The following is a 25,456-nucleotide window of genomic DNA, read 5'->3' as shown; positions in this document are numbered from 1 at the left end:
TGTTTGGCAGCTAGAAAGCAATATAGGGAGAACTGGAATATCCAATCCAGAGTGAAGAGAGAAAGGCGCAGAAGACAGTTCCATTTTGTCTCCTGTGCTTTACTAATAATATAATATATTGTATATACATATAATATTTATAATATTATGATGTAATACAATATAATACTACTACTAATAATAATACAATATTATAATTATATATTTTCTGGGTTGTTGTAGGTTTTTTCGGGCTATATGGCCATGGTCTAGAGGCATTCTCTCCTGACGTTTCGCCTGCATCTATGGCAAGCATCCTCAGAGGTAGTGAGGTCTGTTGGAACTAGGAAAAAAGGTTTATATATCTGTGGAATGTCCAGGGTGGGACAAAGGACTCTTGTCTGTTGAAGCTAGGTGTGAATGTTTCAACTGACCACCTTGATGACCTGGCAGTTTTTTGGTGTGGCTTGTTAGTGCCCGGCTCTTCGGCTTAGAAATGGAAATGAGCACCACCTCACAGAGTCAGGTATAACTAGACTTCATGTCAGGGAAAACCTTTACCTCTTCATCGAGTCTCAACACATTCAACATAGTTTGTGGCAGCTACAAAATAAAAAGTTTCTGAATATAACACCTATTTTCACAGTAAGTAATTAAACAGGAAATAACACTTTCAAACCAGGAATAGAATTTTTTCCAAATGCTGTTATGTAGTGTTATTAAGAATTGTTTTTGTCCTCAAATACTCTCTAGTGCAGGCATCCTAATGTTTTCCATCCGGAACCCCTTTCCACCTTAGACACTTTTATGTGACCTCAAGTATATAATAAAAACAAATAAAGATTGACTGACAATAAATCAGCATTCGCAAGGCTTGTTTGATTTTACTTTTTGTGGAGTAGAGTGGAGACATTTTCTGCGGAGTCCACTGTAAACACTGAATGTTATTGATAGCAGATGTGTGTAAATGGGTAGCATTCAGAAACCTTTTACTGTGGCCAAATTTTTCATGACTCCAACACTGAGCTAAGGGGACCCCATTAGGGATCAGAATCCAGTTTAAGAAGCAGTGCTCTAGATGGCATAGAGCAGTGGTTCTCAACCTGTGGGTCCCCAGATGTTTTGGCCTTCAGCTCCCAGAAATTCTAACAGCTGGTAAACTGGGTGGGATTTCTGGGAGTTGCAGGCCAAAACACCTGGGGACCCACAGGTTGAGAACCACTGGCATAGAGGTTGTTTTTGTCACATCTCCTTCTCCTTGATCATTTTAGACCCAGGAAATGTGACACAGTTTCACTCTTTGATTCAAATACAACTCTCTCCTAACAGGAGAGTACAAAGTGGCAAAAATGCTTTCCACAAACCAAAGAGGGCATCTGGGAGCACTGTGGGGATTATTCAAATCCTGGACCTATGCAAAAAGTCTGGGGGCCTATACATGGTCCCTTTGTTTGCCCAGTTACAAAGAATAAGCTGATTTTTCAGAGGTTATATTGTACAAAGTATTTATTTCAACTCCTAATCAAACCTACTACATCCCCAAAAGTACTTACAATTTACCATTATTTAGGTGCCCCCCCCTCCAAAGATCTAGTATGTAAATCTAATGGAACAATAAATGAAGCCGTCTGAAGAGAGAGGTATGAATAACCTGCCTCCCAAAAAGAAATGTTGTCACTGCAGGTGAATTCCCACACAGCATTAATGGTGTTGATACAGAATATTCCCCCAAAATTGAAATGTAAAAAAATAATAATAAACATTATATTCCTAAAAGCCCATTTCACAGTGACTAAATAGCAGTGGGAACAGACAGGAATTCCCACAGGGCTACCTACCAATTACAAAAGCAATAGTTAGTTGAAATTGCACCATTTGTGAAATCACAAAGAGGGTGGGAAAAAATCCCCATTTTTTCATCATTAAACGAGCAGACATGCAGAAGACAATCTCATAAAAGACACAATTGCCCAAATCCAGCTCCTACTGCCTTTGAATCAATGAAACACAGGGTTAGTGTAAACTTACTGAGTTCCCATCAATGTATCAGTTCTGTTTTGAGTTGGGACCATTCATTGGATTTCAGTCAATGTGTTAATTGGACAGTCAGCCTTCCACATTTCCAGGTTTGACTTTTGCAGATTTGGTTGTGCTTTTCTTGCATAGCAGGGCGTTGGACTGTGTCCTCTTAGAATCACAGAGTTGGAAGAGACCTCATGGGCCATCCAGTCCAACCCCATTCTGCCAAGAAGCAGGAAAATTGCATTCAAAGCACCCCCAACAGATAGCCATCCAACCTGTTTAAAAGCCTCCAAAGAAGGAGCCTCCATCTAACTCTGAGGCAGCGAGTTCCACTGCTGAACGGCTCTCAGTCAGGAAGTTCTTCCTAATGTTCAGATGGAATCTCCTTTCTTCTAGTTTGAAGCCATTGTTCCACATCCTGGTCTCCAGGGCAACAGAAAACAAGCTTGCTCCCTCCTCCCTGTGGCTTCCTCTCACATATTTATACATGGCTATCATGTTTCCTCTCAGCCTTCTCTTCTTCAGGCTAAACATGCCCAGCTCTTTAAGCCACTCCTCATAGGGCTTGTTCTTCAGACCCTTGATCATTTTAGTTGCCCTCCTCTGGACACATTCCAGCTTAGAGTCAACATCTCCCTTCAATTGCGGTGCCCAGAATTGGACACAATATTCCAGATGTGGTCTGACCAAGACAGAATAGAGGGGTAGCCTGACTTCCCTGGATCTAGACACTAGACTCCTATGTATGCTGGCCAAAATCCCATTGGCTTTTTTTGCCGCCACATCACATTGTTGGCTTATGTTTAACTTGTCCAAAGGACTCCAAGGTCTTTTTCTTCCAACTCTATGATTCTATGATACTGCTACAAGTAAACCAAATCTCCCTCATCAGAGGCAGTGTATCTTACAGTCCCAGGGATTGGAGAGAGGGAAAGGCCACTGCTTTTCTGCCTGACTTGAGGAGCTTGGTCACAGCTGAATCCCAGCCTTGGTTAGACACATCTTGCTATTCTGATAAAAGCCACATTACATTTAGCTCATGCATCTCTGCAGCACACTCCAAGGCCTACTCTTCTGTAAGGATGTGACTAATTAATTATGAATTGAACATTCCTGATGAAAATCCTTTCCATGCTATGCTTTCAAGCTCAGAGTCACAATGCCATGGCTACAAACTGCCTCTTGGTTTGCCTCTCATAACAAATGCTACATTTTCTTTATTCACAGCTTTTCCCTTTCATGGATTCTGGTTGCTTTTGGTGAAAGCAGATGGAGAAAACAGAAGAATGGCCTGCTTCGGAGGAGCGTGCTTGCTCCATCAATGCTTATCATTTACACAAATGATCAATCACTGTCAGAAGGGACAGAGAGTTTCATCTATGCTGATGATTGTGCCATCACTGCACAAGCAGGGAGCTTTGAAATGGTTGAACAGAAGTTCTCCAAAGCTTTAAGTGCTTTTACTGCCTATTACAGGGAAAACCAGCTGATCCCTAGTCCATCTAAGACACAGTCGTGTGCCTTTTATCTTAAGAACAGACAATCATCTCGAGCCTGGGAAGGAATCCCACTGGAGCACTGCAGCACACCCAAATACTAGGAAGTTACCCTGGACCGCTGTCTGACCTACTAGAAGAACTGCCTGAATACCAAGCAAAAAGTGGGTGCTAGAAACAATATCATACAAAGCTGAATGGAACAAGCTGAGGATCACAACCAGACACAGTGAAGACATCTGCCCTTGTCCTTTGCTACTCTGCTGTTGAGTACGCATGCCCAGTGTGAAACACATCTCACCACGCTAAAACAGTGCTGCATTTTCACAGGATGCCTGCTCCCTACCCCACTGGAGAAATTAAACTGTTTAGCCAGTATTCTACACCAGACATCCAACAGAAAGTAGTAGCCAATAATCAAAGGCCCAGGGCAGCAACATTTCCGACCCTTCCCCTGTTTGGCTATCAGCCAGCATGCCAATGCTTTAGATTAAGAAATAGATTTCTAAGATCTACAGAGATACTTGCAGGAACACCTCCGCAAACGAGAGTCCAAAAGTGGCAGGCTAAAACCCACAACCTCAATAAATGGCTGATACCAAATGAGAGACTCCCCCCTGGGCACACAGAAGACTGGGCGACTTGGAAGGCATTGAACAGGCTGTGCTCTAGCACCACGAAATGCAGAGCCAACCTTAAGAAATAGGGCCACAAAGTGGAGTCCACGACATGTGAGTGTGAAGAAGAGCAAACCACACACCACCTACTACAATGCAACCTGAGCCCTGTCACATGCACAAGGGAGGACGTCCTTACAGCAACACCAGAGGCGCTCCAAGTGGCCAACTACTGGTCAAAGAATGCCAAGTTTTTAAACTTTACAATTGTACACTCGGTTTGTTTCTGATACAATAAATAAATACTTTTATGGAGGCCCCGTGCCCTTAATCCCTGGCAAATGTGGAGGGCTGATGGTACTTTACAATCTGAAACTGTCCACACAGATGGCAAACAGCAACATCTTTGCTTTCTGATGGCTCAATGTACACAAAAGCGTTATATGCTCAAAATTGCTACAAATATTATGTATAAAATTACCCTCAGGCAATGTAACATATATATAAAACGTAACTTAATGTTCATGTTTAGGCTTGGGTCTTATCTCCATAATATCCAATTTATGCAAATATTACAAAATCTGGAAAAAACCAATATCCCATTACATTTCAGTCCCAAGCATATCGGGTAAGGGATACTCAACCCAAACAATGCCTTAAGTCTAACTTTCAACATCGTAACAAACCGGCCTTTATTTCCAGCACAGAGTTCGAACTGGTCTGCTAAGTGCGCCTTATCAAACTCAGAAAACGAATGAAGTTGGTTTCCTGAGTGGATATGCCGGTGGATTATCAAACCTGAGTGTTGACAAAATGCATCCACAGGAGGCCAAGATGAGGGTTGTCCTAATGTATGAGGTCTCTGGTGCCTCTCAAAGCCTGACTTTAGTCCAAATTATTCCCCACATTCTTGGCACTTGCACAATTTCTCCCGTGTGGCTTGTCTGGTGGCTCTCAAGGTCTGAAACAGGAGCAAAAGATTCGGCATAATCTGGGCATTTGTATGGTTCCTCTTCCATGTGGACTTTCTGGTGACTCACAAATTGGGACTTGTAAGCAAAATACTTCCCACATTCCTGGCATCGGAAGGGTTTCTCTCCCGTGTGGACTCTTTGATGGGTCACGAGGTGGGAATTCTGGGAGAAACATTTGCCACACTCTTGGCACCGGTACGGCTTCTCTCCTGTGTGGACTCGCAGATGCTTCACCAGATCAGCCATGTGAGCGAAACCTTTGGCGCAATGCGGGCATACATATGGTTTCTCTCCTGTGTGGATCCTCTGGTGCCTCACAAAGTTTGAGTTCTGTGTGAAACATTTCCCACACTCCTGGCATTCGTACGGCTTCTCTCCTGTGTGGAGTCTTTGGTGAGTCACAAAGTGTGTCTTGTGGGCAAAGCACGCTCCGCAGTCCTGGCATTTGTAAGGCTTCTCTCCCGTGTGGACTCTTTGGTGGATCACGAGGTGTGAGTTCTGAGAAAAAAACTTCCCACACTCCTGGCATTTGAATGGTTTCTCTCCTGTGTGAACTCTCAGGTGCTTCACAAGGCTTGAAGTATGGCTGAAACACTTCCCGCACTCCCGGCATTTGTACGGTTTCTCTCCCGAGTGGACTCTCTGATGCTTCACGAGGTCTGAGTTGTGACCAAAACACTTCTCGCATTCCTGGCATTTGTAGGGTTTCCCGCCAATGTGGACCCTCTGGTGGCGGACCACCTGCGAACTGCAAGCAAAACATTTGGCACACTCCTGGCATTTGTATGGTTTCTCTCCTGTGTGGACTCTCTCATGTTTCACAAGGTCGGACTTGTGATCAAAATACTTCCCGCACTCCTGGCACGTGTGCGGTTTCCTCAAGTGGACTTTCTGATGCATCGCCAAGTTGGAATTCTGCCTGAAACATTTGCCACACTCCTGACATTTGTACGGCTTCTGCTCAGTGTGAGCTCTTTGGTGCATAATGAAATGTGCGTGGTCAGAAAAACGTTTCCCGCACTGGGAAACCTGGCATTTGAATGGTTTCACTCCTACGTGGACTCTCTGGTGGGACCGGAGGTGCGAATTCTGACGAAAGCATTTTCCACAGTCCTGGCATTTGAACGGTTTGTCTGCACTGTGAACTTTTTGGTGGCTCACAAGGCTGGAACTGAAAATAAAACGTTTGTCACACTCATGGCATTTGTGGGGTTTCTCTGTAGTATGGACTCTCTGGTGAACCAGAAGGTTCAATTTGTGAAGAAAGCATTTCCCACACTTACAGCACTTATATGATTTCTTTCTTGTGTGGACTCTCTGGCGGCTCACAACTTGCAACTTGCAATCTGAACATCTCCCAGACACTTTACATCTATATTTTTTCTTCCCAGGCTGGAACTTCTTATGCAAAGTATGCACCATCTTCTTGGGAAAATGTTTCCGACATCGGACACATTTTGAGGACATCTCTCTGACGTTGTCGTCTTCTGCACACACCTTTGTTTTCCTCCCATAATTTGCTGAAGAGGAAGACAAACAAAAGACAAGAATGAAATGCACTTCTGCAAAGAGCAGCCAATGGACTTAAAGAACCCAAAGAGGTTCAGAAGGCTTTCCTGGCCAGAATCTCTGGGTTGTTGTATGGCCATGTTCTAGAAGCATTCTCTCCTGACATTTCACCTGCATCTGTGGCAGGCATCCTCAGAGGTTGTGAGGTCACCTCCCAACAAAGGATTCCCCCAGGCAGAAAGCAGCCAGGTTATGACGCTGCAAAGCATTTTAGTGCTAATGAAGGTGGCCAACTGCAACATTCACTCCTGTCTCCCACAAACAAAGAGTTCCTTCTCCCACCTTTGACTTTCCACAGATATATAAACCTAATTTTCCTAGTTTCCAACAGACCTCACAACCTCTGAGGATACCTGCCACAGATACAGGCGAAACGTCAGGAGAGAATGCTTCTGGAACATGGCCATACAGCCTGAAAAACCTACAACCAGCCAACAAGGAAGTCACTTCTAGAGTGTGAGAACTAGCCACCTGCAGAGACGTTGCCCAGGGGATGCCCGGGTGTGTTACCATCCCTATCAGCATACAATTGAAAATGTACAAATATGCAGACATAAAAACAGGATTGCATATAAACAGTATTTAAAAATTCCCAGTTAAAAACCATTTAAATGTGTTTATTTATTTATTTATGGCATTTATAGCCCGCCTTTCTCAGCTCTAAGGCAACTCAAGGCGGGTTACAGGTTGGCAACAATTCGATGTCATACAAAATTAAAAACCACAGCATCCACATCATCGCGATGATGATCATGACAATTGCATTAAAAAAAGATAATGAGCAGGGAAGAAAAGAGCCTTACCAAGAGAAGTCACATTCCCACCATTCTCCATGATCTATCTTTCCAAGGCTCTCTGATCAGGATCCAGCAGGGTCTTCACCTCCTCTGTGGCAATGTAAGGTTCACTGTCCCCTGGATGAAAAAGAAATTGTTTCCTATTCTTGGCTTGACCATGTTGTTGTTTATTTGTTCAGTCATTTCTGACTTTTCAGAAACTCATGGATTATCCTACGCCAGAGCTCCCTGTCGGCCAAGGTGAGTTTTGCACCACCAAGTTTAACCATTCACAAGTGGCCTTTCCCATATTCTCTTACAGAGGAGAACATTCAGGGTAAGGACTTCGTTGTGCTCCTAGCTGGAAGCAAAGAGGCATCAAGGCTTGTAGAAAGTGAATGGTGAGAAGGAATTGCCAACAGCTTGACTTTCCTTTATTTCACCCCCGTTTGTTTCTTTGATCTATATACCCAAGCCTTGTTGCTTCCTTTTTGCCTGCATAGGTCACATCCCCCTTCCTCCAAAAGTTAATCGGTCCTTTTGTCTAGGAATGCCTTTCTAGAATAGGAAACTCCAGTAAGCACTTCATTAGAGTCCCAGAAGCACTTTATCAGAATTTTAAGATCCTCTGCACATTGCACTTCCTTGAAATCCGATAGACTACTTGTCACACCCAGCACTTTTGATCTGTACCCATTACTTTGGCCCGGCCCTGTTTTTATGATGTTATGGTGTATTGTTTTGTTGTTTGCTGTTATTGCTTTGATGTTTTTGATTTGCTTTGAATTGTATTTGTTGTACTATTGTTTTGTTGAGGCCTTGGCCTTTGTAAGCTGCATCGAGTCCTTCGGGAGATGCTAGTAAGTTAAGAAGATGCTAGTAAGTTAAGATACAAGTAAGTTAAGAAGAAGAAAAAGAAGAAGAAGAAGGAAGCACCAATGACACTTATGGCTTTTCAACACAGTAAGACTTCTATAACCATGGAATCCATAGTTTTGGGTCCCTTCCACATAGATGAATAAAATCCCACATTTTTTGCTCTGAACTGGATTATATGGCAGTGTGGACTCAGATAACCCAGTTCAAAGCAGATATTGTGGGATTTTCTGCCTTAATATTCTGGGTTATACGGCTGTGTGGAAGGTCCCTTGGTTTCACTTACTAAGGTAGTCAATCGCAACATTCACACTTGCCTCAAGCAGACATGAGTTCTTTCTCCCACTCTGGACATTCAACAGATATATAAACCTCACATGTCTAGTTTCCAACACACCTCACAACCCCTGAGGATGCCTGCCACAGATGCAGGTGAAACCTCAGGAGAGAATGCTTCTAGAACATGGCCATATAGCCCAAAAAACCTACAACAACCAAGTGTTTCTGGCCACGAAAGCCTTCGACAATACATTGACCCCTTTGTGTTCCAAGTTTTCAATGATTCTGCTCGAGAGCCTTTTCAACAGAAGCCTGAGGGCACTCTAGGCTGCAACATCCCCCAAATCCCAAACATTTCTGGGCCCAAACATTAGAGAGGCCCAGCCTCCACCAGGTAAGGCCCCAAGCCTCGCCTCAGTCGCCCCTTTGGCTTCCTCCCTTAGAAATGGCTGGATCTCTTTCCCCTCCCCTTCCCCCCTTCCCCAGGATCCCCTATTCCCACGCCCAGTCGGTCCTCACCTCCAGGATCCCCGCCTTGAGAGGACTAAGCGCTTTGCTTCCCTCCTTCTCCTCAAAAGACTGGAGGAAGAGGTTAGGGAGGCGCTCCGGAAGTGCGTATAGGAGGGTGGCTCTTCCTACTTCTGGTCAGGTGACTGACGTCACGCCCAACTACTGGCGGAAGAAAGGCAGGCCCCCTCTAAATGACTAGGGCTTGTCAAAGAGGAATGGATTTAAAGGGACCGCATGAATTGGGGGGATAAATACTCAAGGTTCACCTATAATAACAATTACAATTACAATAACAATAATAATAGTGTATTGTGTAATGTATGCATCTTGAATAATAATAATAATAATAATAATAATAATAATAATATTAACAGTAGTGTATTGTGTAATGTATGCATCTTGAATAATAATAATAATAATAGTGTATTGTGTAATGTATGCATCTTGAATATTAATAACAATAATCGTGTATTGTGTAATGTATGCATCTTGAATAATAATAATAACAATAGTGTAATGTGTAATGTATGAATGTTGAATGATAATAAGTGTAATGTGTAATATATGCATGTTGAATAATAGTAATAATAATAGTGTATTGTGTAATGTATGCATCTTTAATAATAGTGTATTTTGTAATGTATGCATCTTGACTAATAATAACAATAGTGTAATGTGTAATGTATGAATGTTTAATAATAATAGTGTAATGTGTAATGTATGCATCTTGAATAATAGTAATAATAATAGTGTATTGTGTAATGTATGCATCTTTAATAATAGTATATTGTGTAATGTATGCATCTTGAATAATAACAGTGTATTGTGTAATGCATGCATCTTGAATAATAATAATAATAATAATAACAGTGTATTGTGTAATGTATGTATGTTGAATAATAACAAGTGTATTGTGTAATGTATGCATGTTGAATAATAATAGTGTATTGTGTAATGTATACATCTTGAATAACAATAATAGTGTATTGTGTAATGTATGCATCTTGAATAATAATAATAATAATAATAATAGTAGTAGTAGTAGTAGTAGTAGTAGTCTATTATGTAATGTATTATGTAATGTATGCATCTCGGCACCATCTACAGGTGCCTCCCAAGTGTCTGGTTTTCTGTTCATTGACATCTATTACTACCAATCAGTTTGGAATTGCTGGGTTGCTGTATGGCCATGTTCCAGAAGTGTTTTCTCCTGACGTTTCACCCACATCTATGGCGGGCATCCTCAGAGGTTGTAGGGTCTGTAGGTTTCTATATCTGTGGAATGTCCAGGGTGGGAGAAAAAAAACTCTTGTCTGTTGGAGGGCAGTGGGGATGTTGCAATTGGCCAACTTGATTAGCATTGAATGGTCCTGCAGCTTCAAAGCCTGGCTGCTTCTGGCCTGGGGGAATCCTTTGTTGGGAGATGTTAGCTGGCCCTGATTGTTTCCTGTTTGGAATTCCGCAGTTTTCTGAGTCTTCTTCTTTACAGTAGAGTCTCACTTATCCAACCTTCACTCATCCAACATTTTGTATTATCCAATGCAGTCTGCCTCCCGCCCGGATCCGCAGCTGTTTCAATACATTGCGATGTTTTGATGCTAAATTCGTAAATACATATCAAATTGTGTAACTTCACAATCATTATTAATACCAGAAAGACATGTTTACCTCTCTTTCAGCTTTTTCCACTGAGAAACAGGGGAATATGTGAGTTTACACTGACTTTTTAATAAAGCCAAACAAGAGACGTATTAATCACAAAAATCTATTTAATACTGTCTAACGCGAAACACTCATTTATAGCACACATATGGGAACAAACAGGGAAAAGGTTTACAAAAGTCTAATTTCAGGACAGAACAATCAGGTTGGCTATGTTTGTTTAATATTATTCTTTTCATTCCAAGTAGTGCCAATCTTCAAATGGCATATCAGTGATGGCCTGTATAAACTATCAAACATTTGCAAGGAAAACGAAAGTTTACATATTTTATGTGTTGTTTTGTTTCTTTAATTAGATATTTTCACAGGGAAATTCTGGGAATAATTGAACACATGATCCCAAAATTGTTGTCAAAGGCTTTCATGGGTTGCTGCGAGTTTTCCGAGCTGTATGGCCATGTTCCAGAAGCATTCTCTCCTGACATTTCACCCACATCTATGGCAGGCATCCTCAGTGGTTGTGAAGTGTGTTGGAAACTAGACAAGTGAGGTTTATATATCTGTTGAATGTCCAGAGTGGGAGAAAGAACTCATATCTGCTTGAGGCAAGTATGAATGTTGCGGTTGTACCTTGATTATTATTTATTTATTATTGCAGTATTTGTATTCTGCCCTTCTCACCCCACAGGGGACTCAGGGAGAATCACAATGCACATATACATGGCAAACATTCAATGCCATAGACACACAACATATATAGACAGACACACAAAGGCTATTTAACTTTCCAGTTTCATGAGGATATGCTTCAAATTCCAACCACCGGGGGAGCTGTCACTTCACCGTCCACTTGTGACACAGAGGGAATACTTCCTCATTCTTTTGCACTCTGCTGGAGAGTTTTATGGAATTGTAAATTAGTTCAATTAGCCTCCCAGCATAAGTGGTACCTAAATTTCCTACTTGACAGATGCAATGTCTTTCAGGCTGCAAAGGTTGACAGCAAGACAGACAAATGATCGGAAGCTTACTCTGACTTGGGCTGGCTTCGAACTCATGCCCTTTTGGTCAGTAGTGATTTTAATGCAGCTGACTCCCAACCAGCTGCACCACAACCCGGTCCTGAATGGTCTTGCAGCTTCTATAGCACTGAATGATCCTGCAGCTTCAAAGCGTGGCTGCTTCCTGCCTGAGGGAATCCTTTGTCTTATTTTTTGTTTCCCCAAAAATAAGACACACTCATAAAATAAATTGTAGCAGGATTTCTAAGCATTCGCACAATATAAGCCATACCCTGAAAATAAGACATAGTGATAGGTGTGGCTATGCAGCGTGCAAGGTCAGCTCCCCGTCAGGTACTGGCCATTCTGTGCGTGTTGCAAGCTGTGGCATTGAGGGAGACATAGAAAGTGAAAGCAAACGTCACCTCAGTGAAGTGAGGAGCAGGATGCTCTGCTTAAGGTATTGTGCATCCTCAGGGGGAAGAAGTAAAGCTGTGGCTGCTGTTTTACTCAGTACTGTGGGTCTATCTCCGACAGCACCAAGCAGCAACTGTCTGTGGGTCTCTCTCACCCCCCACAAACACCAGTAAAGCTGCTGCTCCCCAGCACTGACCAGCAACAGAAAAATAAATATAAGACAGTGGCTTATTTTCAGGGAAACATGGTAGCTGGCCCTGACTGTTTCCTTTGGCCTATTGCAACATTCAGCCTTGACTCAAGCAGAAAAGAGTTCTTTCTCCCACCCTGGACATTCCACAGATCTATAAACCCCACTTGCCTAGTAAATTATAATAGCACAAGGTGTCCACAATTGCTATCCCTAATCTTATAGTTCCTACATTTATTTTTTCCTTTTTATTCAGAAATCTTTTTTTTTTAATTTCCCACCTCTCTCACTTCTTGCTTTTCTTGTTCTAAAATTCAAGGCAAGTTTTACCAGGTTACAAAACAATCATTGAGATATAAATAATAGTACAAATTATTCACATTTTTGTCAATACGCCTTTCGTTTGCTAAAATTTAGTATCAAAATCAGGACGACAACTAGCAAAAAAAATCCTTGTTATCACAAAATACATGGTGATAACAAGTAAACATTCTCTGAGCTAAACAATATATAAAATTTTTGAATTGAGAGTTATAAAAGAACGAGGGAAAGAGCAGTCTGAAGAGGTTTGAGGAAATAATTCCAGAAGTATCAAGTGAAAAAAGTCGAAGTCAAGCCTCGGTTGAATAAGTCTAGAGATCCCAGAATTCAGATTCTAGATCAATGTATGAAGCGTCCAAGGAAATCAGCCAATAGGTCTGGAAAACAAGGTCTCTGAGAAACTACTGAGGGAGTTGGATATGTTTAGATTGGAAAGGGGAGACAAAGTGGGGATGCAATACCATATATGCATGAGTATATGCAATACCGTATATACTTGAGTATATAGCAGGCATTGGCAAACTTTGGCCCTCCAGGTGTTTTGGACTTCAACTCCCACAATTCCTAACAGCCTACCGCAGGCATGGGCAAACTTTCTAACTTGTGGGCCACATGAAATCTATTACCACTGATTCAGAAATCTATGACCACTGATTTTTTTTTAATTCCCCACCTCCCTCACTTCTTGCTTTTCTTGTTCTAAACTTCAAGGCAAGTTTTACCAGGTTACAAAACAATCACTGAGATATAAATAATAGTACAAACTATTCACATTTTTGTCAATACACCTTTCGTTTGCTAAAACTTAGTATCAAAATCAAAATTAGAATAACAACTAGTGAAAAAATCCTTATTATCATCAAATACATGGCGATAACAAATAAAATTGTCAAAATAAGCAAAACGTAATTCCTTATCAGGATAAGTCAGTGAAACAATTAGCATGTCTGATTACAAGAGCCTGGAGGCAAGTGACTTACAACCCAGCACTTACATCTGGCTTTGTAGTGCTTGCAATGCTTGCTCTTTTAGGTGGACTCTCCGGTGCTTGATGAGATTTGAATGCCGGATAAAATGTTTTCCACACACAAGGCACTGGTATGGTTTCTCTCCTGTGTGGATTCTCTGGTGACTCACAAGGTAGGAACTATGAGCAAAGCATTTGCCGCACTTCTGGCACTCGAACGGCTTTTCTCCAGTATGGACTCTCCAGTGGAAGAGGAGGTGTGAATTCTGGGTGTAGCACTTCCCACACACGTGGCACTGGTATGGCTTCTCTCCAGTGTGGATGCGCTCGTGTTTCACCAGCTCCGACTTGCAAGCGAACGATTTGGCACACTCCCGGCACTTGTAGGGTTTCTCCCCGGTGTGGCTTCTCTGGTGGATCACCAGCTCTGACCGGCGGCTGCACCCTTTCCCACATTCCTGGCACTTGTACGGCCTCTCTCCTGTGTGGACTCTTTGGTGGATTTCAAGTTCAGACCTGCGAGTAAACCCTTTGCCGCAGTCCTCGCACTTGTATGGTCTCTCTCCCGTGTGGATTCTTTGGTGGAAGATCAGGTGTGAATTTTCTGTGTAGCATTTGCCACACTCCTGGCATTTGAATGGTCTGTCCCCTGTGTGGAGTTTCTGATGGGTTAGAAAGTGGGAATGCCGCGAAAAGCTTTTGCCGCACTCCTGGCAACTGTAGCACGTCTCTGCTCTGTGAACCTTCTCGTGGTACACCAGGCCTGACTTGGAAATGAAGCATTTCCCACACTCCTCACATTTGAACGGTCGCTCTCCTGTGTGGACCCTCTGGTGCCGCACGAGGTCCGACTTGCAGGCAAAGCCCTTTCCACACTCCTGGCACATGTAGGGTTTCTCTCCCCTGTGGATCCGCAGATGTTTCAACACGGAGCTGGAAGCAAAGTACTTCCCACACTCTTGGCATTTGTAAGGCCTCTCTCCGGTGTGGACACTTTGGTGCCGCACAAGATCGGATTTGCAGGCAAAACATTTCTCACACTGCTGACACTTAAAGGGTTTCTCTCCTGTGTGGACTCTCAGGTGCCTGACAAGTTCCGACTTGGAGACACATTTTTTCCCACACTCTTGGCATTGGTATGACTTCTTACTTGCATGGGCCCTTTGAAACTTCGCAAGTGATGGACCGCAGGCCAAATATTTCTCACAATCCTGGCACTGGCGTTGTTTCTTTCCTACATGGCCTCCCTGGTGAGTGTGATGGTACAACTGGCTATCTAAATCCCTTGCGTAGAGTTCACATCCAAATTGTTTGTTTCCTGGCTCTAGCCCTTCGTGACACAGAAGTGCCGTATTTGGGGCAAACCACCTCCCACAGTTGGTGCATTTCCAGGCCATCTCTCCAGTGTCGCTTTTTTCTTCTCTGTGCATTTGTTCGTCTCTTTTAAACTCCAAGCTTGGCTTAAGAGAATTCTTATTCTGGCCACATATATTGTTCCCTCTACAGTTACCTGGTGGGAAGAAGAGAAAATATGAGTTTCCAAAAGGCGGCAAAAAGGAATCTAAAGCAAGGATTCCCAAACTTCCTCCATATGTCTGGCATTTCCCCTCCCAGAAGCTTCGGTCGCTTTGACCAATGATCCTGGATTCTGGGAAATGAAGTCCAAAACATCAGGAAGACCAGAGTTTGAGAAACATCAGTCTAAAGCAGTGATTCTCAACCTGTGGGTCCTCAGATGTTTTAGCCGTCAACTCCCAGAAAGCCTAACAGCTGGTAAACTGGCTCGGATTTCCGGAAGTTGTAGGCCAAACACCTGGGGACCCACAGGTTGAGAACCACTGGTCTAAAGGAGCAAAAAAGGGACCAAATCTATATAAATAAAAAAGTAAAGTTCGTTTGTGGGTTTAACATAACTCAAAAACCACTGGATGAATTGACATGAAATTTGGACACTATACCCCTAACAGACCAATGAGTGACCATCACTCATAACCCTCCCCCCCCCCCAAAAAAAAGTGAAAAGGACTTAAAAACCCCAAAAAGCTAAATGACGGTACAGGAAAAAAGGGAAGGAAGAGGGAGGAAAGGAGAGAAAGAAAGAAAGAAAGAAAGAAAGAAAGGAGAGAAAGTGGGAGGAAAAGAAAGAAGGAAAGAGAGAAGGAAGCATGGAAGCAAAGAGTGAAGGAAGGAAGGAAAGAGGTAGAGAAGGAAGGAGAAAAAGAGGGATAAAAAAGGGGAAAGGAAAGAGGTAGAGAAGGAAGAAAGGTGAGAAAGAGGGAGGGAAGGAAAGAAGGAAAGACAGAAGTATGGATGGAAGCAAAAAGCGGAGGAAGGAAGGAAAGAGGTAGAGAAGGAAGAAAGAGAAAGGGAAAGAAAAGAAAAAATGGGAAAGGAAAGAGGTAGAGAAGGAAGGAAGGAGGGAAGGAAAGAGGGAAGGAAAGAAAAAAGGGAAGGAAGGAAAGAGGGAGTGAAGGAAGAAAGGAGAGAAAGGGAAGGAAAAGAAAAAGGGGAAAGGAAAGAGGTAGAGAAGGAAGGAAGGAGGGAAGGAAAGAGAGAAGGAAGGAAAGAGGGAGCGAAGGAAGGAGGGAAAGAAGGAGAGAAAGAGGGAGGCAAGGTTGGCCAAGGCAACGCATGGTGGGTACAGCTAGTGAATAATAATAATAAACTTTATTTATATATCGCTCTATCTCCCTGAGGGGGACTCAGGGCCGTTTCCAAGTAACATCACCAAAACATACAGAGTAAACAGCACAAAATAAAATTAACAAAACAACATAAGCATAAAATTATCACAACAACACATATATATTAAAAATAATACTGCCTTTAAAAATAATAAAACATCTAAAACTCAGAAAGCAACCTCTCCCCATTGGTCTTTTACGCTCCAGCATAATAGTAAACAAATAAATTATCAGGATTTTCACATTTCAACCTATTTTCCATCAAGCTCTATTTTCAGTTTAATTTCACAAGCAATTGTCAAAATAAGTAAAACATAATTTCTTATCAGGAAAAGTCAGTGTAACAATTAGTATGTCTGATTAAAGAGCCATACCAAGGGTTGACACGATCCCACACATCTCTTTCATAACGTCCTGGTGCAGAGCTCTCTGATCTGGATCCAGCAGAGCCCACTCCTCTTGAGAGAAAGACACGGCCACCTCCTCAAAACCCACTAGAGCCTGGACAGAAAAGGAAAACATTCAATTCCTGCACACTCCCACCACTGAGGCGGCTAACAAACAAAACAGAAAAGGGAGGCCAATGTGGACTGACTGGTTCATTAAAACTGAAGGTAGCATTCACAGCCTTCCTAACAGAGGGCATATCATTTGCCTCTTAATCCTGTGCACTATCTGTTAGTTCCAAGAGTATAAGATGTCAAAAATATTAAATATTAACTGGGTATGTGAGTCAAGCACTGAAAGAGTTAGTAGGCTGAAGCCTGTTAGATTCAGTGGGCCAAAGCTAGTGTCGTCCTGAGGAGAGGTAGGCCAAAGCCTGTTAGAGTCAGTGGACAAAAGCTAGTGTTGTCCTGAGGACAGTGAGCAGGCGAAAGCCTGTTAGAGTCAGTGGGCCAAAACTAGTGTTGTTCCGAGGAGAGCGAGTAGGCCGAAGACTGTTAGAGTCAGTGGGTCAAAGCTAGTGTTGTCCTGAGGAGAGTGAGTAGGCTGAAGCCTGTTAGTCAGTGGGCCAAAGCTAGTGTCGTCCTGAGGAGTGTGAGGTAAACCTCTGTGTGAGAGAAGCCTTATGTAAGAAACCTCCAGTGTGAAAGCTGCTGCATTTAAAACTAATACTATGTATTTGTTTATTTTGTGTTATGGAAACCTAGTTATTGTAAATCATGCAGCTCTATTATTTTACTACAAAGAAAACCCTCCTTTTGTTGTTGTTGTTGTTGTTGTTGTTGTTATTATTATTACTACTACTACACTATGGAAGAGATAATATTGGCCTGTGCGTTTTTTGTTCTTTTTGTCACTTTGGGTCACGTTGCTGCTGCTAAGTTACTCTGCTGCACATTTATGAGAAGGGTCTTTTGTTAATAAACCCATTTTTCCTAGTTTCCAGCAGACCTCACCACCTCTGAGCATGCCTGCCATAGATGCACGTGAAATGTCAGAAGAGAGTGCTTCTAGAACATGGTCATATACCCCAAAAAAACCTATAACAACCCAACTGTGAAGAAATTGCCATTTTTTTAAACTTGAGAGATGTTTTTACTTTCATCATATGTCCCTAATACCACCACCCCCCAGCAAAAGTGAGGGACCTATTATAATTTACTCAGCTCTTAGTTATGTGTGCTACGTTCCAACTCCAAAATTAAATATTTCCATCTCAAAATGTTTCCACCCAAAATATTGGGAAATTCTCAAATCTTTTTTTTCCACGAAAAATAAATGGCAACATTTTCCCTTTGTATTAGCGACTGTTGGAGACCAAGAATCCCAAACACATCCTAACATTCCAGTGACTCTTTTCCTTACCTGAAATGGCTCTCCTCCATCACAAGGTAGAAGAGGCAACTGAGCCCTTGTTGCCAGTCTTCCTCCAACTCCTAGGAGAGAGATCAAGGCAGTGGGGAGCTGGTCAGTCATACTGGTCTCAGACTCAGATCACAGTTCTAATTGTGCAAATGCCACCCAACCTCAGATCCAAGTCCAGGAGCACACTCACATTATGAACCATAAGTTTCAGGCAGGGCTATAATCCCATCCAGCACAAGTGGGGTCCCTATACCTTGATCTGCCTTTTGAATGACCTTTGTGATGTCTAGATAAAGATTCATTTTGTTCGCCTTCGCCTAGTCAAATAATGAGTTGGGTGTCACCAACATAGTGATGACATTGCACGCTAAAGTCTGACTTACAAGAAGCACTGCTTGACTATCAAGCAAAAAGTGGGTGCTACAAATAACATGGTATGAAAGCTGACTGGCACAACCTGGGGATCGCAACCAGACACAGTGAAGATATACATCCTTGTGATTTGCTACTCTGCTGCTGAGTACACATGTCCAGTGTGGAATGCATCTCACTACGTTAAAACAGTGGATGTGGCTCTTAATGAGATATGCTGCATTATCACAGGGTGTCCACCCTACACCACTGGAGAAATTACACTGTTTAGCCGGTATTGCACCACCTGACATCCGCCGGGAAGTAGCAACCAATAATGAAAGGACCAAGGCAGAGACATCTCTGGCCCATTCTCTGTTAGGATATAAGCCAGAACGCCAATGCCTTAAATCAAGAAATAGCTTCTAAGATCTACAGAGATCTTCGCAGGAACATCTTAGCAAGCAAAAGTCCAAAAGTGGCAGGTTAAAACCCGGAACCGCAATCCATGGCAGGTATCAAATGAGAGACTCCCTCCTGGGCACACAAAAGATGGGGAGACTTGGAAGGCACTGAACAGACTGTGCTCTAGCACCACGAGATGCAGAGCCAACCTTAAGAAATGGGACCACAAAGTGGAGACAACAACATGCAAATGTGGAGAAGAGCAAATAAATAAATAAATAACTCTGAAGACTCTGGATGTCCAAATTACTTCTGGCTCCAAGCCTTTCAAATGAGGAATATGATATTTTAAAAAGTACGCTCTCCCAGCAATACACCTTACTTTGCAATCTGTTGCCCCTTTGTTGGGAACGCTGTCTGGCATTCGATGGAGCCCCTCCAGTGGCACGGAAATAAGGCTGAAGTCCCACAACATGCTTTTTCACCTGAAATAGTTGTGAAGATTTAAGATACAAAGTGTGAAGATGGATTATTTATTTATTTATTTATTTATTTATTTATTTACTGCGCTTATATACCGCAATTCTCAGCCCAGGGGCGACTCATTGCGGTGTACAACATGAAAAAACAAGTGCAATCTACAAAGCATAGTACAAAACAGTCTACAATTCATCATAATCATAAAAAACATCTTATCAAAACAACAACATTACTACAAAATTACTACTACATTCCGAATCGTCTCATCGTCAAGCCACAATCCGATATCATTTCCGTTGTTCCATTCCTATGGTCAATTGCTAGTCATTGCACTTTTTGATCAAATGCCTTCTTAAAGGAAATCATAGATCCTTTGGCTGCACATGCCGCACAACCATAGGACATGAAGTTGACACTTTAAGGCAGGTATGGGCAAACTTGGGCCCTCCAGGTGTTTTGGACTTCAACTCCCACCATTCCTAACAGCTGACCAGCTGTTAGGAATGGTGGGAGTTGAAATCCAAAACACCTGGAGGGCCCAAGTTTGCCCTAGCCTGTTTTAACATACGAACTACTCATCCATCCTCTCAGCCCCAACGTCAACTAGAAAAGGAGGGTGTAATACTGTGCAGGGAGAAGGGGAGGCTTGGAGGGGCAAAGAACAGCAGGTTTCACTCCTCAACCAACCAAAGCCACTTGATCTTGCCCCTGAACTGGTTCTGCATCAGTTGCAGCCAAAGGATCTATGATTTCCTTTGAAAACAGGAGAGATGCAGTTGATTTCAAAACATAATCTTACTTCCAAGAAACTTTCTAGACCAGCGTTTCTCAACCTGGGAGTTGGGGCTTGTGGGGGGGGGGGGGTCACAAGGGGATGCCAGAGGGGTCGCCAAAGACCATCAGAAAACACAGTATTTTCTGTGGGTCATGGGGATTCTGTGTGGGAAGTTTGGCCCAATTCTATTGTTGGTGGGGTTCAGGGTGCTCTTTGATCGTAGGTGAACTATAAATCCCAGCAACTGCAACTCCCAAATGTCAAGGCCTATTTCCCCCCAACTCTACCAGTGTTCACATTTGGACATATTGAGTATTTGTGCCACATTTGGTCCAGATCCACCATGGTTTGAGTCCACAGTGCTCTCTGGATGTAGGTGAACTACAATTCCAAAACTGAAGGTCAATGCCCACCAAACCCTTCCAGTATTTTCTGTTGGTCATGGGAGTTCTGTGTGCCAAATTTGGTGCAATTCAATTGTTGGTGGAGTTCAGAATGCTCTTTGATTGTAGGTGAACTATAAATCCCAGCAACTACACCTCCCAAATGACAAAATCAATCCCCCCAACCCCACCAGTATTCAAATTTGGGCATATCAGGTATTTGTGCCAAATTTGGTCCAGTGAGTGAAAATACATCCTGCATATCAGATATTTACATTATGATTCATAACAGTAACAAAATTACAGTTATGAAGCAGCAATGAAAACAATTTTATGGTTGGGGGTCACCACAACATGAGGAACTGGATTAAGGGGCTGCAGCATTAGGAAGGTTGAGAACCGCTGCTCTAGACTAGGAGCCTTGTATTCTCCTCAGAGATTTGAGGCAGCAAATTTCAACAGGAATGCAAGAAATATCTCAATGGCTATGGGGGTGCAGGGGGTGTCTGGAAAACAGCAGCAGAGAAGCGGATATCTTGCTCAACTCAATTTACACATGCAAGGTTCTCACCTGCTGCTCTTCTTGCTGCTTCTCCTCTTTCTTACTCAGGAGGAAACCTTCTGCCAGGGCCACTGCCTGGGAACAGGTCTCCGCTCCGCATTCTCTCACCCAACTTGACATATCTGGGGGAAGGATGCTCAGGAACTGCTCCAGCACCACCAGGTCCAGCATCTGATTTTTGGTTTGTTTTTCTGGCTTCAGCCACTGATGGCACAGATCATGGAGTCGGCTGCAAACCTCTCGGGGGTCCTCAACCTCCTTGTAAGAGAACTGCCTGAAGCGTTGGCACTGTGTGCCTGAGCTGGCAATATCATCACCCAGGAAAGTCTGCTTCACTCCTTCCCAGAGTTCCCCATTGCTCCCAGCACTTGCAGCATCGAGGCCCTTTCCTGTTTCAGAACCTGCAGAGTCTGGTCTGTCCATTTTTCAATCAGTGTCCAAGGAAGCTGCCAATGGTGCTGAACTTCGCCGCTTCTCCCTCAGGGCCAAAGCTCTTGCATCAGGCTCTGCTGCAAACCTATGCAAAGCCAAGGCATTATTGTTAACAATTTTTATACAAGAGGAAATATATTTCCAGAAATGTATCTCACTTCCATCCCAGCATAGCAGAGTTACACTGGAGAACTTAAGACATCGGTAGAGAGGGATCACAAAAGTTCAGAGAAGAACAACAGGTATGATAAGAAGTATCAAAAATAAAACACACAAGGTGCTTTTACAATGTCACTTCTATAAGAATATTTCTGAAGAAGAAACAAAACCTACAAACTATCTACAGACCCACTAAGAAAATCCAACAAATGCTATGTTCACCAAAGGACAAGAAAGATCCTTTCACTTCTGCAGGAGTTGACCGTATACCATGCAGCTGTGGACAAGTCTATGTCACAAAAATTTAATGTGCAGATTTGAGAAATGTGAATTTAATATGATGTGTGGGAATGAATAGAAGAATAGAAGTTGTATGAGTGGAGTTAATAATTTTGGAGACACCAGTATAATATTAAGGCCTGCAATGACTAGCTATCTGCTTGCTGGACTGTGGTTAAAACCTGCTAATGAGAACTGAATAGTAAGCTCTGGTAAGAACTGAGACGGTGGTGAGAGAAATGTTTACAATGTTAAGAAGGAAGTCAACACAAGGCTAACAACAATCAAGAAGATCAACATCTGGCCAGGAAACCGAGATGGAGCCAGGATGGAAGATATCTATCATTCATTTAGATATCTAAATCTGAGTCCCCCCCGGGGTGAGAAGGGCGGGGTATAAGTAGATGAAATAAAAAAAATAAAAATTTACAACTTTGGGATGACATCAGCAGAATATTCCTATAAAAGACTTAGTCTTATAATGCTCAAGCGTGGCAGACCTGAGGAGTCTGTTCCACCCGCTATGCTCTGCTCCATAAGAAGGAGAGAGATAGTGTACCATGGAGTGGCAGATTTGCAAAGGAGCAGTCTGGTCAGTTTGGTCTTCTTTCTCAAGGGAATAGGAAGAAGTGCGCTTTTGGAGTCTTAGATTTTGTGCAGGGAGTCAGATTCTACTGTATGGAAAACAGAGATCTGGTCCTTGACATTGTGCTTAGGGAAAGGATGCATTTTGGAGTTTTGGAACTGTGCGTTGGCAGGCTACAGGGAAGCAGGGTCTGGCCTAACAGGTGCTTCTCCAAGGAGGGAGAAAAGGATGTGCTAACAATTGGGTGCGTGGTGATGAATGCATGTACATGTGTGTGAATGCTAAGTGAAAATGCAATTCCCCTTTGTTAACCATGTAATTGTAGTGTTCCCTCGTTACTTCGTGGGCTTTTAGCGGATTTGCTGTTTCAGTTTTCAAAATATATTCAATTAATATATATATATATATATATATATATATATATATCACAGTATTTTTGCTGTTTCGTGGGTTTTTGCCACCACCGCTCTCCGAGATGCTTTCCCTCTTCCGTCCTCCCTCCTTCCTTCCAGCCTTGAAGGGCCTTTCCTTCACTTTATTTTAAGTATACAAAGACTTAAAATAATGTATAACTACTAAAATAATGTATAAATATTAAAATAAATATAGCATCCCTACATATGCTGTTGGGCTTGGCCTCATGTAAGCCGCCCCGAGTCCCCATTGGGGAGATGGTGGCGGGGTATAAAATAAAGTTTATTATTATTATTAATCACTAGTTTGTATATACACAGAAACATGCATACATTGGGGAGGGAAAACAGAAGCACTTGCTAAATGCCTTGACGGACCTGAGGACCAACAGCTACCACTGTTGTCCGGCCTTATTGTGGGCCTTCCCAGAGGCAGCCTGCTGTCTATACAGGGATGTGTGTGTGATAGTAGTGGGAATAGAGCAGGCCTGGGCCAACCTGGGCCCTCTAGGGATATTGGACTTCAACTCCCACCATTCCTAACAGCCTCAGGCCCTTTCGTTTTCCCCCTCAGCCGCTTAAGTGGCTGAGGGGGAAAAGGAAGGGGCCTGAGGCTGTTAGGAATGGTGGGAGTTGAAGTCCAAAATCCTTGGAGGGCCCAAATTGGCCCATGCCTGCAACAGAGGCTGTGAGTCCTGTTCTGTGAAAAGAGCCGTTCAGCAGTGGAACTCTCTGCCCCGGAGTGTGGTGGAGGCTCCTTCTTTGGAAGCCTTTAAACAGAGGCTGGATGGCCATCTGTCAGGGGTGATTTGAATGCAATATTCCTGCTTCTTGGCAGAAGGGGGTTGGACTGGATGGCCCATGAGGTCTCTTCCAACTCTTTGATTCTATGATTCTATGAAAACAAGATAATAAATAAACAGAAAAGGTTAAGCCAAAGGGCTGGGACGAGGATAAGATGAGGATAAGGATGCTGGGGGTGTTGAAAGCTTGGGAGGCCCCAAAAGAAGACCCCTTTCTCTGCCTGCTCCCCTCCCTTTCCCTTGCCTTCTCCCTCCAGCCTCACCTGCACTTCCTCACAGGCCTCTTCCTCGGACACAAAAGAGGCGTTGTTTCCGGGGGACTCCTTTGAAGGGAGCACTTGGCTGGCTGTCCCTCAGACAGAGGCTTGGCCACGCCCCCTCCCCTTGGCGTCACGTGACTGCCACTCGGCCAGGCAGTGTCCAATCAGGTGAGAGAGAGGGAAGACCGGAAGTAGAATCTCTTTCTGTCTCAGGCTTCTGAGAGAATCCTCCCACAAGGATGGTAAAACATCACAACATCCGGGCGGCCCCTGGGCAACCTCCTTGCAGACGGCCAATTCTCTCACACCAGAAGCGACTTGTGGTTTCTCAAAAAGCAAAAAAGGCCTGGGTCAACTTTTTGGTTTTGGACTTCAGCTCCCATATTAGGAATTATTTATCGTGTCATCAGCAGCCATTGTATTACAATTCTAACAGAGCAAAACAAAACACTGAGATTAAAAAGAAAAAAAACCACACAGATTTTGTAAATTTGGTATTTGGTTAAATGTCCTTTGACCAGTATCTGGCCCCTTGGAGTGCCTCTGGTGTTGCTGCAAGAAGGTCCTCCCTTGTGCATGTGGCAGGGCTCAGGTTGCATTGCAGCAGGTGGTCAGTGGTTTGTTCTTCTCCGCACTCGCATGTCGAGGATTCCACCCTGTAGCCCCATTTCTTAAGATTGGCTCTGCATCTCGTGGTGCCAGAGCGCAGTCTGTTCAGCGCCTTCCAAGTCGCCCAGTCTTCTGTGTGCCCAGGGGGGAGTCTCCCATCTGGTATCACCCATTACAATTCATAACAGTAGCAAAATGACAGTAATGAAGTAGCAACAAAAATAATGTTATGGTTGAGGGGTCATCACAACATGAGGAACTGCATTAAGGGGTCACAGCATTAAGAAGGTTGAGGGTGTAGGAGCATAGTGTCTAGATCTAAGGAAGTAATGCTACACCTCTATTCCGCTTTGGTTAGACCACACCTGGAATATTGTGTCCAATTCTGGGCACCACAATTCAAGAGAGATATTGACAAGCTGGAATGTGTCCAGAGGGGGGCGACTAAAATGATCAAGGGTCTGGAGAACAAGCCCTATGAGGAGCAGCTTAAGAAGCTGGGCATGTTTAGCCTGAAGAAGAGAAGGCTGAGAGGAGACATGATAGCCATGTATAAATATGTGAGAGGAAGCCACAGGGAGGAGGGAGCAATCTTGTTTTCTGCTTCCATGGAGATTGGGACAAGGAACAATGGCTTCAAACTGCAAGTGAGGAGATTCCATCTGAACACGAGGAAGAACTTCCTGACTGTGAGAGCCGTTCAGCAGTGGAACTCTCTGCCCCGGAGTGTGGTGGAGGCTCCTTCTTTGGAAGCTTTTAAACAGAGGCTGGATGGCCATCTGTCAGGGGTGATTTGAATGCAATATTCCT

The 25,456-nt window shown here is 43.3% G+C and overlaps 1 protein-coding gene across 3 annotated transcripts; it reads right to left on the bottom strand.

Annotated features, from left to right (window-relative positions):
- Positions 1 to 1,472: 1,472 nt before the first annotated feature.
- Positions 1,473 to 24,157, bottom strand: LOC132766169 (zinc finger protein 420-like). 3 transcript variants are annotated; one of them, XM_067465346.1, is made up of 7 exons: positions 24,041 to 24,157; positions 21,115 to 21,622; positions 19,288 to 19,390; positions 18,150 to 18,220; positions 16,715 to 16,841; positions 13,728 to 15,166; positions 1,473 to 6,405 (listed from the first exon to the last, which is right to left on the bottom strand). In XM_067465346.1, exons 2-7 carry the CDS (start codon positions 21,526 to 21,528, stop codon positions 4,987 to 4,989), a joined length of 3,573 nt encoding a protein of 1,190 aa, XP_067321447.1. In that variant the 5' UTR covers positions 21,529 to 21,622; positions 24,041 to 24,157; the 3' UTR covers positions 1,473 to 4,986. The 3 variants fall into 3 exon arrangements, with proteins under 3 accessions (XP_067321447.1, XP_067321445.1, XP_067321446.1); XM_067465344.1 differs by lacking the exons at positions 13,728 to 15,166; positions 16,715 to 16,841; positions 18,150 to 18,220; ... (1 more) ...; positions 21,115 to 21,622; positions 24,041 to 24,157 and adding exons at positions 7,461 to 7,571; positions 9,108 to 9,200 and having other exon boundaries at positions 1,473 to 6,608; XM_067465345.1 differs by lacking the exons at positions 13,728 to 15,166; positions 16,715 to 16,841; positions 18,150 to 18,220; ... (1 more) ...; positions 21,115 to 21,622; positions 24,041 to 24,157 and adding an exon at positions 9,108 to 9,200 and having other exon boundaries at positions 1,473 to 6,608.
- Positions 24,158 to 25,456: the final 1,299 nt, after the last annotated feature.

Source organism: Anolis sagrei, chromosome 2 (assembly GCF_037176765.1).
Source record: "Anolis sagrei isolate rAnoSag1 chromosome 2, rAnoSag1.mat, whole genome shotgun sequence".
NCBI classification, from domain to species: domain Eukaryota; kingdom Metazoa; phylum Chordata; class Lepidosauria; order Squamata; family Dactyloidae; genus Anolis; species Anolis sagrei.
The sequence above is the reverse complement of the archived record's forward strand: the minus strand, read 5'-3'. Positions and strand labels throughout refer to the sequence as shown.